Source organism: Gossypium arboreum, chromosome 10 (assembly GCF_025698485.1).
Source record: "Gossypium arboreum isolate Shixiya-1 chromosome 10, ASM2569848v2, whole genome shotgun sequence".
Lineage (NCBI taxonomy): Eukaryota > Viridiplantae > Streptophyta > Magnoliopsida > Malvales > Malvaceae > Gossypium > Gossypium arboreum.
Window position 1 is genome coordinate 35393345 of NC_069079.1, and position 18839 is coordinate 35412183.

General features: G+C 33.1%; 2 protein-coding genes and 1 pseudogene across 3 annotated transcripts; 2 read left to right on the forward strand and 1 right to left on the reverse strand.

Annotated features, from left to right (window-relative positions):
* The first annotated feature begins 9948 nt into the window (after positions 1 to 9948).
* Positions 9949 to 11468, forward strand: LOC108489161 (uncharacterized). 2 transcript variants are annotated; one of them, XM_017793485.2, is made up of 2 exons: positions 9949 to 10094; positions 10913 to 11468. In XM_017793485.2, exon 2 carries the CDS (start codon positions 11100 to 11102, stop codon positions 11280 to 11282), a length of 183 nt encoding a protein of 60 aa, XP_017648974.1. In that variant the 5' UTR covers positions 9949 to 10094; positions 10913 to 11099; the 3' UTR covers positions 11283 to 11468. The 2 variants fall into 2 exon arrangements, with proteins under 2 accessions (XP_017648974.1, XP_017648975.1); XM_017793486.2 differs by having other exon boundaries at positions 11058 to 11468.
* A 644-nt stretch (positions 11469 to 12112) lies between these two features.
* LOC108488235 (shewanella-like protein phosphatase 2) lies at positions 12113 to 13255 on the forward strand (annotated as a pseudogene).
* A 531-nt stretch (positions 13256 to 13786) lies between these two features.
* LOC108489160 (stearoyl-[acyl-carrier-protein] 9-desaturase, chloroplastic) lies at positions 13787 to 18622 on the reverse strand. Its single transcript, XM_017793484.2, has 3 exons — positions 18350 to 18622; positions 14813 to 15314; positions 13787 to 14514 (listed from the first exon to the last, which is right to left on the reverse strand). Exons 1-3 carry the CDS (start codon positions 18472 to 18474, stop codon positions 13954 to 13956), a joined length of 1188 nt encoding a protein of 395 aa, XP_017648973.1. The 5' UTR covers positions 18475 to 18622; the 3' UTR covers positions 13787 to 13953.
* Positions 18623 to 18839: the final 217 nt, after the last annotated feature.

An 18839-nucleotide genomic window follows, 5' to 3' on the forward strand; every position in this document is an offset into this window, starting at 1 on the left:
GACCATTGTATGTCGCCCCCATTGAACTAATGTCAATTCTACGATTAAATCCCATTGATAAGCTCCCACCGCTTCCACGCTAAGACACCTCCCTATTGAAGTAAAAAGAGTCCCCATCTACACTGAGATATTCAGATTCACCTTAATCCAACATTTTGAAGGAGGTGAGGTGACCACCTTAGTCGCTTAACTTTATGTGCTTCCTTGTTAGGTTATTGTTTAAAGGTGAGGCAAAGGAATTGTCGGATCCTTTGAGGACCTTTAAACTTTAGCTAATGCTCTATATTTTGCTCTCTAAATCTGTTGTACTTCCCACGAAGGAAGACACGTGGCAAGCTAAAAAATCACTAGAGAAATAAAATAATTACTACATAGAAATGGTAGTCCACGATCTAATTACATATCCCCAAAATATATTAACATAATAATTAAACCACTTAATTTCTAGGAACAACTTTGAAAAATTATTTTATCATATAAATAATAAAATACATTCATTCATATACATAACCCAAAACATACTAATAATTATAAGAATGATACACCTTATAAAAAATTAACCAAACATGAAGAAGAAAGAAATTTCCGTACCGATTTATATTATAAACAGAGTACAACTTGACCTTGATGCCAATTGTTGAAAAAAATTAGGTTCAAAAATTGTTTTCTGTCACAACGAAAATTAAAATTTGAAAACCGAGTCAATTTGTGATATATATAGCAATAAAACTGTTCCTAAAAAGTACTTCTGCTTTGTATGAGACGAATCTTTAACATTCACGACTTTCAACTAAACGACCTTCTCCACTATTCTCGTACCATGAATTACTTCGAGCGTGAGCTTGAACAATCATGAATCAAACACAGAACCGAAAATAATTTTCTTTCTTTCAATAAGAAAGTATCTCTCTCTCTATATAAAAACTAGTAGATTTGTTATTCCCGAAAATAAAATTTATACTTACAAATAAATTCTGACTATTTTTGGGCAAAATAATAATATTGAAAACATATGTATAAATAGCTCTATCAGTGCCATCATTTTATAAAGAGAGATAAAAAGAATCCTAACTGAATTAGTAGAATACAAATAATGCTTATCTGATAGAAAAACAAGTCCCCTACTTCTACTAAGAGAGAGGGATGACTAACCTTGGTTAATTATACTAGAGTTGCTGCCCCTCATACTTATTATGAGGGGTTTTGGGTCTCTTTTGTATTGTGTCCAATTAAATGTGGTTCCTAAACTTTTAATCTAGTACTTTATAATTTAATCCAATCCAAGACGTGTTTTTTTTTCTATTTCCCAAATAAATAATATTCATTAAATTAATTTAAATAAATTATTTTTTCAATTAAATAATTTTCTCAACCAAATTCTAATTTTGTTAAAGTCATGACAACTTTATCGTAAAAGAATCTATGAGAAAATATATTTAATTTTCATATTTAACGAATTCAAAATGACCAATTAATTTAATTCCATTTTCTGGCTTCAATTATTTACTTAATAATAATTCGAAAAAATTAAATTAATTTTCAGGTCATTTCCATACTTAGTGAGAAACCATATTCATTTCTGAATCTAACATATTTCTCTCACTTTACCATCTCTATCCGTTCTATTCATTTGATTCTAAATGCAATTCGTTTCTAGTTTCAATGAGCTAGCAGAGGAACCGATTGAACATATATAATTAGGGCTCAAATGATTTATAATTAAGTTCCAGCTTTTCACTTATTAATTATAAACTCATTTAGTCACGAAGTTATTCCACTATAGTATCGTGACCAAGCTCTCCCCAATTACATATCATTATGAAAGCTACTCGACCAGTGCTCGTCCAATGACCTTGTAATAAGTATGTTACCCTTATAAAATATCCTTAATCTCTGTGGGATAAATCCGTTCTCCTAATATGATCATATTTTATCTTATGGTACTATTAATTAGTAATTAAGTCATTTATCATAAAGACAAATGACTCGTGGTCACGTTTACTTTTCATCTATCACGAAATGCCAATTAGATGATATCATTTGCCCATTTCCAGGTCTATGAATTCTACTATTGTGAATGGTGCTACATAGTGCAGAAGTCGTATATCCAACGCACCAGTTTTCACTTAAGATTAAGGTATGCCATACTATAAATGTCACAAGTGAGTAAATTCATACACTGACTACTTAGGTCTTGTCTAATGTACTATAAATCCAATCAGTCACATCTTTTTCTCTATCTTCCGAGAGTCATCTGCTTTGATGCTTAAGATAAAACATCTCCCTAATTGGACTTGATAGACGACATATTAGTCTTTCAATCGGTTTGCTCATTTCCAATTAGACTAAGGACATGTTTAGGTTCATCTACTAATATAAGCTTTTCGTATTATGATTCAACCACATAATACTACTTAGTATTAGTTAAACATTGCATAACTAGTAAGTTAATATTTGCTTCTATGTTGCTTTGCGTGCAAAAACCATTAAAGATAATATACATAAGGTATTAATGTAATTCATAGATAATTTTATTAAACCAATTTGCTCGAAAAAAATACACGTGTACATAAATAAAAATACTAAACTTAGGGCACCAGATCCAACACTCATTAGCTAGCTTTTGGGTCTGAACCTCATGATTCAAAGACACAATAGAAATTATGGCGATTGGAAAAGCAATTCTCTCAGCAGGAGCGTCATTTCAAGGTGCAACAAGAACAATAATGCCTTTTCGATCAAAGGAATGCTCAGAACAAGTAGTTGATTGGTGAATTAAGGTCTACACAAGAGGTCCCCAGGCAAAAGAACCTAGGTTGCCAAGAAGATGAAGCTTGGTCAACCCTCCGTGGAGACAACATGCATGATGACCTCGAAAATTGTCATGAAAATAATGATGACCTCTTGACAGTGTACCAATATTCTTAAGGCAAAAACATCTCTGTAGAAGAGCAACTCAAAGCTTTCAAAGCAGAAATGATGTAATGAATGAAATGGGTTAAAGCAAACAAACTTGTCTAGAATTACTCCAATGAACCACTCGTCCCGAAAGTGCTCGCCAATAATATCTCATCCTTATTCAAATTCCCAAAGTTCACATAAAAGGATCAAGGGATCTGGAAGACCATTTGGCTCAATGTAACAACCATATTAATATTCTAAGGGTTTCTGGTACCATCATTTGCAAGCCATTCTCCATGACCCTCCAATTTCTATATGATGTCGGAACAGTGGTTTCGGGGCCACAAATCTGACATGTGAGTCTGTAAATATTATTATTTAATATTTATAAATAATATATGGTGTAATAGTGAAATTTTATTTAATAACTTATGTTGAATGGAAGAACAATTAGGTTCAACTAGTAAAACCCTAAAGTCAAGTGGTTTTAAAAAATAAGATATCGAGACCTAATTTCTATAAATTGATCCTTAAATATTTTATTAAATATTTATGGAGTGTTATTAAGGTAGTATTAAAGTTTCATTAAGAAATTTTGATGTTTAAAAGGGTAATTAGGTGAAAAGGACTAAATTTAAAAAATGTGCAAAAGTCGAATGCTATTAGTTAAATGGATCTAATAACTATGAAAAGGTAAATTCATGGACTTGGATGACAATTATACCATATTTAATGTGAGTGGATATTCATGGATAGATTGCATGGTAAATTTTATAAATTTTAAATGTTATATTAGTAATTAAATAATATAAACTAAAATAAACCTAACCTAAAATTATCATCTTCTTCGTTCTTTATTTTCTTCAACTGAATGGCTATGGTGAGGGGAGGAAAACCATTCGGCCAAATTTTTTTAGGGTACATGGTAAGTGTTTTGATCCCATTTTTAGTGATTTTTATGTTTTTGAGCTCGTATTAGCTCGATTTAGCTAACCCGAAGTCTAATTTGTAAAAATTTCAAATGTTTTGGATTATTCCATTAATTAATTTAGTGTATTCTTGAATTTTTATAAAATATTATTGAGCTTGGTTGCTAGATAAGACTTTTTTGTAAAGAAATTTTTTGGTAATTTTAATGTTCAAGAACTAAATCTTTAAAGTGATAAAAGTACAAGGACTTGGTATGAAATAACAATATGTATGGGCTATAGAGAAATAGTGAATAATTCGGTTGAAATGAAATTTCAATAAAAATGGTTAATGTGCATGATTTGGGCTTAAGAACTAAATTGAATAAAAGTAAAATGTTAGGGGCAATTTCGTAAAATATCAAAAAAGACTTAATTGTATAAAATGAATTGGTTTTTATGTTAGGATAAGTGGATTGAATGGAATTATTATTTTAGATCAAGAATGAGAGGAAAGTTGATGAGAAGAGAAAATTATCAAATAGCCCCTATAATTAGTCATTGCTACAATTTAACCAGGTAAGTTTGTATGAACTATAATCACTAAAATGTTGTTTAAATTGAATGTTTATTATATTGTTTTGATGTTAATGAATCAAAATATAAATGTAGTGAAGCTATGATGAATTGATGGATATCGAGTCACGGTTGAACCTTAGGAATTCGTAAGATACAAATGACATGTCATTAGGGATTTCATGTTTTCAGTGCTGGTCTTGAATGCCCTATCGATGGCTAAGGTCTTGCATTTGTTGTAGATTATCCACAAGTCATGTTAGCAGTATCATGTTGCGTATATTCCGACCCTTAGCTCGTGTAACCAGGCCTATTTCACAACTCATGTGAGCAACGATGTATAGGAAAGGTTACGATTATATGTTTAAGCACACTTCATGTGAGCTTTCCCAATTATCTGATGATATTCTAAGTGGTTCAACAGGCAAAAAAAGGGATTGAAATGGTAAGTTTACAAATGGTATTATTCATATGTTCATGGAAATAATGAATGATGTATTTTCTCATGAAAATGGCTTATGATGTGGTTAATCCAAATGAATTATGTATAAACGTACTAATTTGTATATTGATGATGATGTTTAGGCTTATGCTAAACATTTGGAAAGGAATGGTAAGTAAGTAAATGGAATGGTTCACAAACTTATGAAAAGGTTGATAATTATAGTATTGTTGATGAATTAAAGGTTATGTTCATAAATGGTAAATTTCATATGTTATGGATGATTTCAAATGCAACATGATATTATAAGTAAAAAGAGATTGATAAATTAAATGATGTGCTTGTATATGAGAAATTTACTTATGCTATGAATAATTTCATTTATGTAATGTATAAGCGAATTTACTAATTCGTGAATTGATGGTGTAATAATTGACCTATAATATACTTATGGTTTTGGTAATGATTTGCGTTAATCTATGAATTTTATTAATGAAGTGGTAAGTATAGTTTAAGTTTATACGAGCTTACTAAGCACTCGTTGCTTTCTTTTTTAATTTTTTTTATAGATTATCAGAAGCTCGATCGATTTGGAAGCTCGTCGGAGATCTATCACACTATCCAACATAAATATCGAAAGTTTTTTTTTATGTTTTGGCCGTATTAGTACATAGTTGAATGTTAGTTGATGATTTTGGCATGCATAAGTTGTTTGGATTTGGTACCTTTTGATACTTGCCAAATTATGTCATTCTGGATACTTGTGATGCATTAGAGGTGAGCATAGGCTGAGCATAACTAACAATTCAAGCCCGTTTGTTAGGACCGAGTCTGGCCTGACTTGAAAAATGAGCCTAAATTTTTGCCCAAGCCCGATCTGGATAAAAATGCTAATACCCGAACCCAACCCTGCCCACCCATATTAATTTTTATATTATTTTTATATAATTTTAAAAAATATATAATACATCAAAAATACTAAAAACATCAAAATAAATATTTCCCAACAATTGAAAATAAATTTTAAAAATATATATACTTAAATAACACTAAGATAGATGCAACTTAACAAGCAAATGTCTCTAAACTAATAACAAAATTAACAAATGTCTTTAAAATAATAACAAAATTAACAATAAAATAAGTTTTATACAATATCCAATCAATAACAATAAAATAGTAGCAACATAATAGTAAAATGGTAGCAAAATAGGTAGAAAACAACAAAAAAATAATATTAAAAAAGTAGATTTTTTTTGTCCTTTAGTGGATTCGGGCCGGGTAGGGCCGGGCTCGGGCCAAAAATGCCTTACCCGAGGCTCTACTCATTTTTTAAATGGGCCTTATTTTTTTTGTCCAAACCCATTTTTCAGGCTTATATTTTTGCCTAAACCTATCACATGGCCACACACACACACCTGTCACACACACGGCCTACCACACGGTCGGGCACACGACACACGACCGTGTGGCGTCAACAAGCCAGATTTTCAGCTTTCATTGATTGTCATTTTTCCTGTTTTCGTTACACACTTGGTTTGTTTTTTATGAGAAAGCAATCTTGAGACCTTCGAAACCTCTTACGAACAACCACTACACGAGTTCTACGTCGTTGGAGGCGTCCAAACTGCGTCTTGGACTTCTTCTAAGCAACATATTCACAGAATTTCAATTCTCCAATTTACACCCAATACACCATATCAAAAGGTATAATTCTAATCAGGTTTATAGAAATCAAAAGCTAGAGTTAAGAAAAACTCTACTTACCAAATCGAACGAGAAAAATAAAAAATTTAAAACACCACGATTGAAAAAAGATTTGTGACGAAATCAAAAAGACGAAGAAAGAAAATTTTGTCCAAAAACAGAGAAAGAAAACTTCAAATAGGAGGAATTTTGGGAAAGAAAGAGAAGGAAAAAAAATAAAATTAAAAACACTATCCCATTCTTTTACTAACCAACCACAATCCCACGGAATCTGACCCATTAACATCATCTAACTATTACAGACTTTCAATCCCACCGAACTTCTACTACACAATCGGCACACACTCACAAATAAAAAATAACATCATTCGCTCACACGAGGGTTTGAATAAAAGACCCTAAGGCAAGCTAACAGCTTACCACTTGAACCAGCATGCTAATTCTGATATAAGTTTATCGAAAATATAACATAAACCCACCAAAAAGGGATGAGGCTAGGATCAAAAAATAGAAGAATTTCCAACTATGGGACTTGAACCCAAGACCTCAAACACACAATCAGAACACTCAACATTGAAGTAGATACTTATTTATGACCAAATTCACAAAAACTTATTATATAATTCAGGGTGTTACAAGTTTGCTCCGCTCCTCCTTCTCTGCTTGTTCTGCTGAACTGAGGCTTCTACAAACACTTAAATACTGTTACCCGAGGTGGTTGAAGGGCTCTTTTCCAATAGAGAAATCGGCAAGGAAGGGACAAGAAAGAAAAATGGAAAACAAATGAGAGGAGTGAGTGAAAGTGAAAGAGAAGTATGAAATTAGAGGTGTGTTGAGTTAATAGGCGAAAAAGGGTATTTATAGGTGGAAGTGGCTACTAAAAATAAAAAATATTTAGCAGCCATTCACTTCCCTTGGCTGGCCACATATGGAGCAAAGTTTGAATGTTTCAAACTCTGCTAAATTTAGCTTGGGCAAATCTTCAAAGGCATAAAAAGTAAATGGGTTTGAATAGGATTTTGAGGAAACTTGGGGGTTATTTTGCAATTAATTTAATCAGCTAAATAAGCTGATTGGGTCAGGTTATTGGGTCGGTTTTGGGCTGCAAACTTTCTTATTAGATCTGTCTTTAATGCTTAGCACATTGGGCCATTTTCTCTTTCAGGCTTTATATTAATTTTTAACCCAATTTAACTTGCATAAAAATTAAATATAAAGTATATAAAATGATCATAATTTGAATCGACCTTGGCTGGAAAAATATTTAATATTTTCCTTGGTTCGCTTGATGCAAAAATTCCCCAACGGTTCAAGCCTTTCAAGGTGTCTGCCGAGCTAATTTTCACATTTTGTGCAAAACTATTGAAAATAAAATAAATTTGTGAAAATTTATTATAAAAATCATTAAAATTCAATATGTTAATGATTTAAGTGCAAATTAATTATTTTATAATTAAAGTGTGAGTTTTGACAAAATTTACTACGAAACTACATGAATTAGAGCTCAAAAGGTACTGAAAAAGTCTATATATTTTTGTGTTTCCACATATCCATATTCCTTAAAGAAACCCCAAGCTTCAATCCAATAAGATAATGGAAGAAATCATTCTATTGATTTCTTTATCCCTAATCACACTGGTTTCAAAGATAGCAACAACATCTAGATTAGACCTAATCATGGGCTAGGCTACCGTCCAAGCTTGAAGGCTCACCCAAAAAGAGGAAGGGTTTAAGCAAAAATATAGGCTCGAAAAATGGGCTTGAATAAAAAGTAAGAAAACGGATCGAGCCTACGGTAATATTTTTTTTGGCCCAAGCCCGACTTAGCTCGAATATGCCTAATTTTTTTTCCTGCTGCTGTTTTGTTGTCATTTTGCTATTATATTGATACTATTTTGTTGTTATTGTTTAAATATTGTATAGCTCTTATTTTATTGTTAGTTTTAATACTATTTTAGAGTCGTGTGCTTGCTAAGTTGCAACTATCTTAGTGTTATTTAAATATAAAAACTTTTTTAATGTATTTTTAATTTGTTGGGAAACATTTATGTTAATATTTTTTAGTGCATTTGAAGTATTATATTTTTTAGATTTGTTTTTATATAAAAAAAAATTAATATGGGTAGGTCAAGTCGAGCTCGGGTTTAGCATTTTTTTGTCTAGGGCCGGCTTGGGCAAAATTTTAAGCACATTTTTCAGGTCGAATCGAATCTAAAAAAAGGGCTAAAATTTGGCATTAGCCCAGCCTATGATCAGGTCTAATCTATATCATGCTGTTTACAATATTCTTTTATGTAGTGTTTGGAACTAGTATTTCAGAATTTGTATTTGAATTTCAAAAACAATGTAAATTGAGTAGTGAATTATTTAGGAACATAATATTCATGATCATTTCTCAAAATTTAAAGATTTGTTAGAAGTCTATTTAGTAATGAATTTAAAATCTTTAACAATATTTTTCAATTTGACAAATATATATATCAACTAATTCATTCACTTCGTTCTTACCATTTACATAATAATTGAAATCATTTAAATTTCTAAACTACGAAATTCAGGATTGCCACAGCCTTGAAAATTGCACATCAATGTTGTTAAATAAAAAACCCTAAACCCTAATATGAAAAGAAAAGAGATGGAAATAGACACATGGCAACCCTTCCACCTCTTTTGCTAACACCATCTTAGCACTCATGGTAACCATGGCCTCCTTAGGATTTGTAAGGTTGGTCACCACTGTTTCCATTGTCTCTAAAGTAGGTACAAGTGCATTGGCGCCTGATGGCTTCATTTTCCATGGTATGGTAAGCTTATCTAGTGAAGGCAAAGTAGAAATTCCCTCAATTTCCTTCTGCATATCTTCCATAATATCATCAGGTCAACTAGTGTTTTCGTCAACCCCAACTGCAAAGTGCTTTGATTGGTCCAGGGTGGTTGTAGCTGTACATTTTATTTTGAATACCACAGTGAGCATTTCAAAATACAATCTAACGTGGATATACAGTATAATTTCTATTTTTTTTAATACTTTAAATTTAATAATAATGTCAATTTAATAATGTAATTAACACTAAAGATTTTAGTCTGTTTAAAAGGTTCAATAAACTCATGCTTCTTCTTTTTTTCTATTTTAAACTAAAATTATAAATTTGTTAATGATATTACTTAATGGGCCAATATTAAGGCCCACGTTGTTTTGCTTGCCCAACCATAACCATCCCAACCTATTCCTTGGTTTCCTTTACCTTTCAAATCTGCCCAACCATAGTTTTTTTCTATTTAGTCGTGTCCGTCACGTTGGGCTTTACCCTTTATTGTAATTTACCAAAATGAGTTTTTTTTTTTTTACTTTTTATTTGTAAATGATATTACTTAATGGGCCAATATTAAGGCCCACGTTATTTTGCTTGCCCAACCATAACCATCCCAACCAAATCCACGCACCACCTATTCCTTGGTTTCCTTTACCTTTCAAATCTGCAGCATTTCCTTTCTGTTTTCTCTTCTCTGTATTCAGGTTAAGATAAAAAAAAACCCCATCGGTGCTTTGGGATTTTCGGGTCAGCTTCCGCTCTATCGCTTTTTTTTTTTTTTAGTTCTTTATTATGTGTTACTTTAAAAAGGAAAGAAATTGCTTGGTCAAGTTGAAAAGTGTGAGAGAAAGATTGCTGTTTAGCAAAACTTGGAGGAACCACTTATCTGTTTTAAGACTTTGGGTTGATTTTATATGAATTTAATTTGTTTTCAGTGGTATGAGAAATGGGTTCTTCTTGGATAGTTGATTGCTGGTTACTATTGTTATGATTTGTTACAAATATTCGTTTGATTTAATGATTGTTTAAAGGATGAAGTATGAACAATGCCTGTTTTTGTTGCTATGAACTTTTTGCTTGAAATCAGTATTATTTGTGTTTGAATTTTGATGCCTTATTTGCATTTTCTGTTTAATAATCTAAACATCACTTGTTGTTACCAAACTGCTTAGCCTTTTGTTTCCAGAACCAAAAAGCACCAAGTTATCTGTTGATATCAAAGCAAGTTGTATTGTTTTGAATAATAAAAAATTGAAACTATATATATCTTTTAGAAAATGAATTGCATGATTTTACTTCATAAGGAACAATGGAATTACTGTTGCGTTTTAATTGGTTATATATTTTTTATTTGGAGAAGGGGATTAAAATCTTGTTCTTTCTGTAGGGATCATGCTGTGACTCAGCAATGAAATTTCAAAAATAAATCAACATGATGTGCTAGATAATTTGTTTTTTCTTCCTGTTTGTTAATTTATAATCATGTATCAGGCAATAGAAGATTCCTCAAATTACTGTAATATAATATTGGGATTTTTTTGGATATTTCCTTCTTCTTTTTTCAGGTTTTGTTGCTTTCCATCGCCTTTCCAAAGAACCATATAGGCTAATAGAGTTAATTTCTAAGGGAGCATGTTTTTGTACTCCTTTTTTCCCCATTTCCAAGTGGAGTTTTGGAAGATAGTAGACTAATATCTTGGTGAATTTCAGCTTGGACGGTATTAACACATTGGACCAATTTTCTGCTTTGAGATGGCTGGACTATTTGCTTATGGCAGCCTTGCACCAAAGACTAAGAATATGGTAGTCGCGGGGGGTTTGACAGCATTTGTATTTGGTGTATATTTCTATACTATGAGAGCTGTTGGAGGTACAGATGAGCTTCAGGTGGCTATAGATAAGTTCGAGGAGCTGAAAAAGCAAGAGGGGAAGTGAAGCATGGGATCAAAGCCTTGATCTCATTAGCCTTTTTTGTGACAATGCAGTCAAGAACTAGGTAAAGGTCATTTATATGACAGACAAAATAATGTGTTTAAAATCTGTGTTTTGAAAACTATTTGTCTTTGTTTGTTATACATTATATTGTAGTTGATAATAATAAAAACTTATTACTAGTTTTCCCTTGGCTGTATTCTTTAAGTTTTTATCATGTTACGACCTTTTGTGATGACAGCACTGGTTATTGTTGGAGAAGCTGAAACCCTAATTTTTTTGTGTGTTTCTGATGTTGTTGCCCCTATAGCAACCAGCCAATGACCTTTCTCTGGACGGGTCCAAAAGCAAGCGCGGGCACTTGTATAGTTTAAAAACTTCATCCCATTGGTTATTTTTCATTTATATTTTGTATCTTGGAAGGTTTGGTTAACCTGTAGTAATACTTTTTACTGCTTAGAACTGTAGGCAGCCATTGTGATGTGGAGATTTGTCACTTTACTTTTCCATTTGCTTGAACATTCCAGGAAACCATAATTGTTCCTTGACATGTCCTGATGGTTCCTCCAGTTGAAAACAGTAATGCATTAACTTTATCATAATTAAATTCGATTCGGTAGTTTGATCCTAGTAAAGCAATTCTAATGATTTCTAATAACCCGAAATAAAAACGACCCAAATATTTGTTTAATCAAAATTAATCTGGTCGAAAATAAGTTGACTAGTCAACCTTTAATGGTGATTGGTTTTAAGACTTGATGGCCAAAAGCAATCCCTAAAAAATAATGGAAAACAGCATCAGTCCACAAGAGAAGATGATCATCAACATGTGAAAACCTTCATTTCTTACATCAGTTGTTGACACCTTCGTAGACTTGTCTATCAGCGGCCTCATTTTGCCCAAGCATGACCATCGACAAATTCCTCAAAAACCCCTTCAAACTCATTACCCTTCCCCCAGTTGTGTCGTTGCTAAGGGAGCCCTCCATGGCGATCTCGAGAAGATCATGCAAGCCTTCCGTCTTGGTGGCCTAATTGATGGGTCCAATTATTGGTTTGGTGTGTCTACCACCGTTGTTCAAATAGGTGGTGTGCTCAAGATCCTTTATTTCTAAAAGATGTTGAAGCATGAAGCTGTTAAAAATGGTGGGCAAACTGATAACTTTGAATGGCAATCATGAGATAATGAATGTTGAAGATGATTTTAGGTAGGTAACTATAAAGAGTTTGGAGGAAGTCATTGTTTGGGCTTATTGGTATGGTGTTGGGAACAGATGAAGAGTTTGTGTCGTGGGTTGGAAATGCCTTTCCAGGGGATTCCTTCATCGATATTTCATGGCATGCTTGAAAAGTTTTGTGATAGTTTCAGAGCTAGAACTGCTACACTGAGACCTAATGGTCCAATTTCCCGTAGATTATTGGCTGATAATGCGACTTTTTTAATGGTAGGAGATTTTGTGTTGGTCCATGGAGGGGTTTTAAGAAACATGTGGATTATGGGTTGGAGAGGCAGATGTTGACAGGAAACGAGGGCTTGGACTGTTGATACCAGAACATAGTCCAGTACAAGTCGAAGGGAAAGCTTGGAAGTTTCGAGTATCTGAGCTACCAAAAGCTGTTGCCTCGTTAAGTACTGCATCGATATTCGTTTTCCGGAAACATAATGAGTTATGAATTTCTTGAATTTCAGTCTTGGTTTTATAGGATACGTGTGTAGCGACTTGATCGATACAAACACTTGCTTAGCAATTTTAGGTATTGATCAATTTGTTTGACTTTGTCGTCGTCGTATTCATGTAAGGTTATTATCGTTTTGTTGCCTGGATACTGTAATGGCAGCGACGAAGGACCACAAATCTTAAGCCTGGATTGCCATAGCTGTTGTTATACATGATATGGTTGCAATTTTCTATGGTAACATTCATTACCTCCCTTACAAGTTCTTAGTTTTTCATTGTATATAGACTTGTGTCAAATGATCCTCTTCAAAGCTTTATTGATCATATTTTACACTGCATTCCAATCTAAATATCAAAGGTATATAACAAAAATAGAAGTTCGCCCGATAAAGGCCATTTTAGGAGGCAATTTTGTTGATAGCTAAATCTTGATAATGAGTTCATTTTTCTCAGTTACCAAACACTAAAAAAAAACTTGCATGCAGATGAAAAATTTGAAAAGGAATTTCTTATTGCTTGTTTTCCGATTTCGAGAATGTTCCAAGTCAAATCCAACTTGATTATTCATAACAAGCTGAACTTAAATAACCCTAACAAGCAAGCAAAGTGTAATATATTAAATTAAAATGTCAAAACTCCCAAACTCAGGACTCAAACCAGAAGTCATCAAAACCAGACTCAAATTCACCGAATCTATATCAAAACATTAAAACCCAATTGACCAACCCAATTCATGGAAGCATAAGTCTGTATATAACTGATCGGAAATCAATTGAATTTGATCTAGTTCATAGCCACTTTGGTTTGGGTACTAACGGATTATAAACATTATTTATCCAGTTTAAAACTTTTAACTTGAATCTGATTAACTGAAACTTGTTCAAGCAACATTACATGGGGGAATTTAAAAAGAGAAATTGCATGTTGAAAACTTCTACTTCTGTTGCAGGAAACTGAAATCACCATTTTTCATCATCAGAAAACTTAAAAAAGCCTTAGAGCTGGACTTCTCTATCAAATATCCAGCTGAATGGAACCCTGGGTGCTTCCTTGGCCCTTCCTTGAGCTCTCTCTTCCAGCCTTCGAATTCTTGGCGGAAGTCCGCACACATAATCCTGAGCTTTACGCCCATCGGCTGAAAGTCCAGTTAACTCCGTCACATTCCATTTGTTCACCAGGAACTCTAGTATATCAGCATAGTCTCTGGCAGTGTAAACACCAAGTCTCTGTGCAACAGCTGAGAAATTATCAAAAAGATTGTCATCTTGGCCATCATACATCAAGTGTGCTGGCATGGAGATTTTCTTCCTCATCATGTCAGCAAAAGCCAGGACTGTTCCGTCGGGATCGATCTCAAAGAGCTTTTCAACGATTTTAGTATATGCAGTCTCGTGGCGCTTTTCATCAGAGGCAATGTTACCGCATATCTGAGCCAACTTGATGTCACCATGCTCCTTTGCGAGCCGGGCTGTATTCCCATGGGAGATGAAAGTTGCCCTTTCTTGGAATGATGTGTAGATGAATCCCAGATAAGGATTATTCTCAGTACGTGGATCCTATTAAATATACATTAGAAAAAATAAGAAGAAACATGGCATAGTGAATGCATGTTTTTTTGTGAGAGATAAGTGATTTAACTGCCTCAGGGTGGTATACGGGGAAGGCAACATCAGTGGGCCAGTTTCTACACAATTTAGTGAAATTCCAGAAGTGATATAGTGCAATGTTTTAATGCATTCATTTTCAGAAGATGAACAACAAAGGGTTTGATAGTGTTTTGCAAGTTAAGTGCATCATAGGATTCAAAATTAAACTATGCAAAGTGAGAAAATTTATAGTAAGCATCTTACTTACCATTCCTGATCCAATCAAATACTGGATTGTCTTCTCAATTTGCCTCATGTCGACCCTTCCGGACAAGTAGAGATACTTATTAAGTAGATCACCATGCCTGTTTTCTTCAGCAGTCCAAGCCCTTGTCCAAATTGCCCAAGGAGTAAGGCTAGCGCCTGTTTCATCACGAACTCCATCTAAGGTATTAAGCATTGTTTGGTAAGTTGGAAGAGCTTCCTCCGTGATCATGTCGCCAACCAAAACAACAAAGTAATCATCTGGAATCTCCTTTGCCCTTTCCCTAAGTTCTTTTACTTGCTCATGAAATCCATCTGACGCGGGATCCGGAAGAAAATCTTGGGGTTGCCAACATTTCTCAACTGGTTTGAGGTAAGTTAGAATGTTGTTCTCAGCCCAGTCCTCCAAAGATTTGAAGATCTCAATCTTCTGAGGGGGCATCGAGTGTGTGACCTGAACATGCACCTCCCTAGGAGGCATGAAAGGCTTCTTGAGATCGACCTCTCTGCATTAAGTGAAACGAATTCCCAATTACTTTCTTATCAACTAGATATGTCAGTAACGATAAAAGGAAACAATAAAATGTAAAAGCACAAAACCTATCTCACAAATTTGTCCACTGCATGTACCAGGAAATACAGCACATGAAATGCAAAAGCAATGCAAAGAAACAGGCATTATATATGCACAACAGGACTAAATTTCATCTTTGAGGGTAGAAGTTCACGTAGATCAAGTAGAGAATCAAATGAGAGACCAGATGTTAGAATTGTGAGCATCAGAGTAAAATATAAGGACCAATGCAGCAGCAGACCCAGTTGCAGAACTATAGTAGTATAAATAAGTGATACCATCTGAGAATTCATCTCGTTAGATTTGAAGTAGGCATGGAATGTAAACTATCCTGCTTTTAAGTGCAATTATATAACTTCGTCTTTGATTTCAAAACAAAATTATGACACATCCAAGGAAAGTAATCAAATTATCAGAATTTTCATTGGGTAGGGCCCATTTATATGCAATGTCAAGGCATTAAATTACCATTTATTTATAAGGAAAAGCACAAGTAGCTATCAGCAACCCTCAACAACCATAAGAACAGAGACCATATGAGGGAACCAACAGAGAAACTCAAACCAAACACAAGGAAAAGTGCATCAAACTAACAGGAGAAAATGGATAGATGTCTATTCATCATTACCTAACATAGTATTTGAAAACTAGATCAAGAATGGACCACAAAGATGCCCAAAACTGATACCAGGAAGAAAACTAAAAAATTACTTGAAATGTTCTTTTTCAAATACATGAATGAATATTCAGCCATGACTTAAAATTTGCAAGGAAATCATCAAATTTCGATGACCTAATAACAGAAGGTAAGAATGTCGAGAGTATCAATACTAGGTTCAGGTTCAGCAATTATACTTGTCAAACATACACAAAATGATACAAGTTAAAAGATAAAAACAAAGAAAAAGTACCAAATACTCGGTTGATTAAAATGTTAAATGAAGTAGATTCAAAGGAGATACGCAAGCATTTTCAAAAAATTGTGCAAGAAAAAGAAGCAATCATGGAGAGATTTTATTCAGTTTAAAAACCATGTTTATATGAGAGTATAAAGCGTACAATGAATGAATGGTAATTGCTGTATTTATAGCCAAATACTCATCCAAGAATCAAAAAGAAAATAAGTCCCAAAATTCAAAATGAAAAATTCAACTTGAAAGATAACCAAAATCCTAAAGACTTGACAGAAGTTTAAATAATTTAATGATAAGATCACTATTAGTTTAAAGAAAAGAAAAAGGAATAACACAATATCGAATCAAGAAAGGAGGACAACATATTCTGAACTACTTCTACCAAACTGAATATTCTTTTCAAAATGTAGATTCAACTATATTTTAAAAACAAAATGGAACTATTTGGAAAAAAAAAGGAAACATTATGTTATTCATCAGCTAGCCTAGAGAATCTTAACTACTTCCACCAACTTCAATTTTCTTTTCAAAGGCAGATTCAACCATATTGAAACAAAATTAAAATGAAATAAATGGAAAATCTGAAGACCGTTTGTGTGGAACACTTGCATGATTTGCAGTCAAGCTAAACACAATGGATAACATGGATGCAGGTGCAGCATGCACAATGATATAACATTAACATTCTCTTCATAGAAATAAATTTAGAGACGGGCTTGGATGAAGCAACACATTTAATTAATTGCATTTGGTGTTATATCAATGGATGAGCCCCAGAGGTCCATAAATGAGACATCATCAATTTCAGATAAATGATGCACTCTCAACCGATCAGTTGATCATAAACTTGAAAGAACATGCTTCAATACAATTTGCATGAATATTAATAAGGAAAATACAGGTTAACTAGACAAATAGATTTTTTAAAAGAAAAAAGTATGTATATCACAACAGAAATAGCTTCCCAGTAATTCAAACCCCAAGAAAATTTAATTCCTTCAGAAAAAAATAGTTGAGAAAATAATTAATATCCTAGCCACTCCCAAAACTACCAAACTGTAATAGACAAATAGAAAATTCGTGAAGGCCCTAACAACATAGATTACAGCAAAGAGACCAGACAATCAATAATGGTTAAGAATATTTATAAAATACAATTTACAGGGTATTTTCGGTTTCGTTAACTCCTCTCAAATAAAAACGAGACATGAAGCAGGAAAAACCAAATAATTGATTTTTCTTGAAAGTTAACATCACAAAAAAAAAAAAAAAACACTATTGATAAGAACAAGCTATCCAAAAACATGTTCCACATTGCTTTGATCTTACATCTTTCGTTGAAACCATCCAAAACACATTTAACAATGGAAGCTGTCCACATCAAAATAAGAACCCAGCATATCTTACAGTTAAACAAATCTTAAAATCCAACAAGAAACACGCGCATCAAGATTAATATACTAGAGAATATGCTAAGGACAAAAAAAAAAAAAAAAACACATGGAGCCTTCACATAATAGCTACATAAAGCTAGAAACATGGACCTCTTTCACTCTCAAGATCCTTATCAGGCGATAATTCCAATGAAGCACATAACTCAGTCTAAAACCAAGTTATCGAAGTCTAAATTTTTATAATAAAAATACAAAACAACCCACCAAACATGAAACCAAATCACAAAAAGATCAAAATAAAGAAGGAAAACACAAATTAAAGAGAGAGAGAGAGAGAGCAAAAATTATTTAAAGAAACGTGTTTTCCCTATTCTTGCACCTTAATCAGTAAACCTTACATACATAAAAACATAATACTGAGCTAGAAAGTATAAACATTTAATAAGAAACGAACCTTATTTCAATCGTTTCCAAATTGAAAGTCTTATCCCAAACAGAAAAGAACAACATTACCATTAAACAACAAGAACATTAAGATCATAAGATATATGTTAGTTAGTAGAAAAGAAAAAAGACCCGGATGCATAATCAGCTAAAAATAACGGAAGAAGAATCAAAATCCATGATTTAACAAGAAAATATGAAAGAAAGAGACGAACTTGGAACCAGAACGAAGAGTAGAGGCCATGAAAAACTTGGGAGACCTAAGGCCAGCCATTGGTGGAAGAGCAAATGAAGGGAGTTTCTGAGATTGAAAAGTGATGGGGTTGAATTTCAGAGCCATTTCTTTTTAGGTATTTTGGGGGTTTAAGAGCTCTTTTTCTTTTTTGTTTCGGTTTGAATTCTCGAGCTTTGGCAGCTTCAGTTTCCTCCACAGAAAGTGCAAACGCTTCTCGAAAGAAACATAGCCTATTTAAGGGATACAGACCTTCATTATATTTTAACATTACCCCTCACTTTCCTTTTAATTACTAATTGCGCATTCAATTCTTCTTTATTATAATAAATTAGTAAAAGTAGGAGCCATTATTTCAATGAAATATTTTTTTTCCTATAACAAAATAAATTGGTTAAAGTTTGAGGTACAAACACATGATTCTATTATGTTAAAAATTGAGTATGTTATGTATAATTGTTTAGTTATTTCAT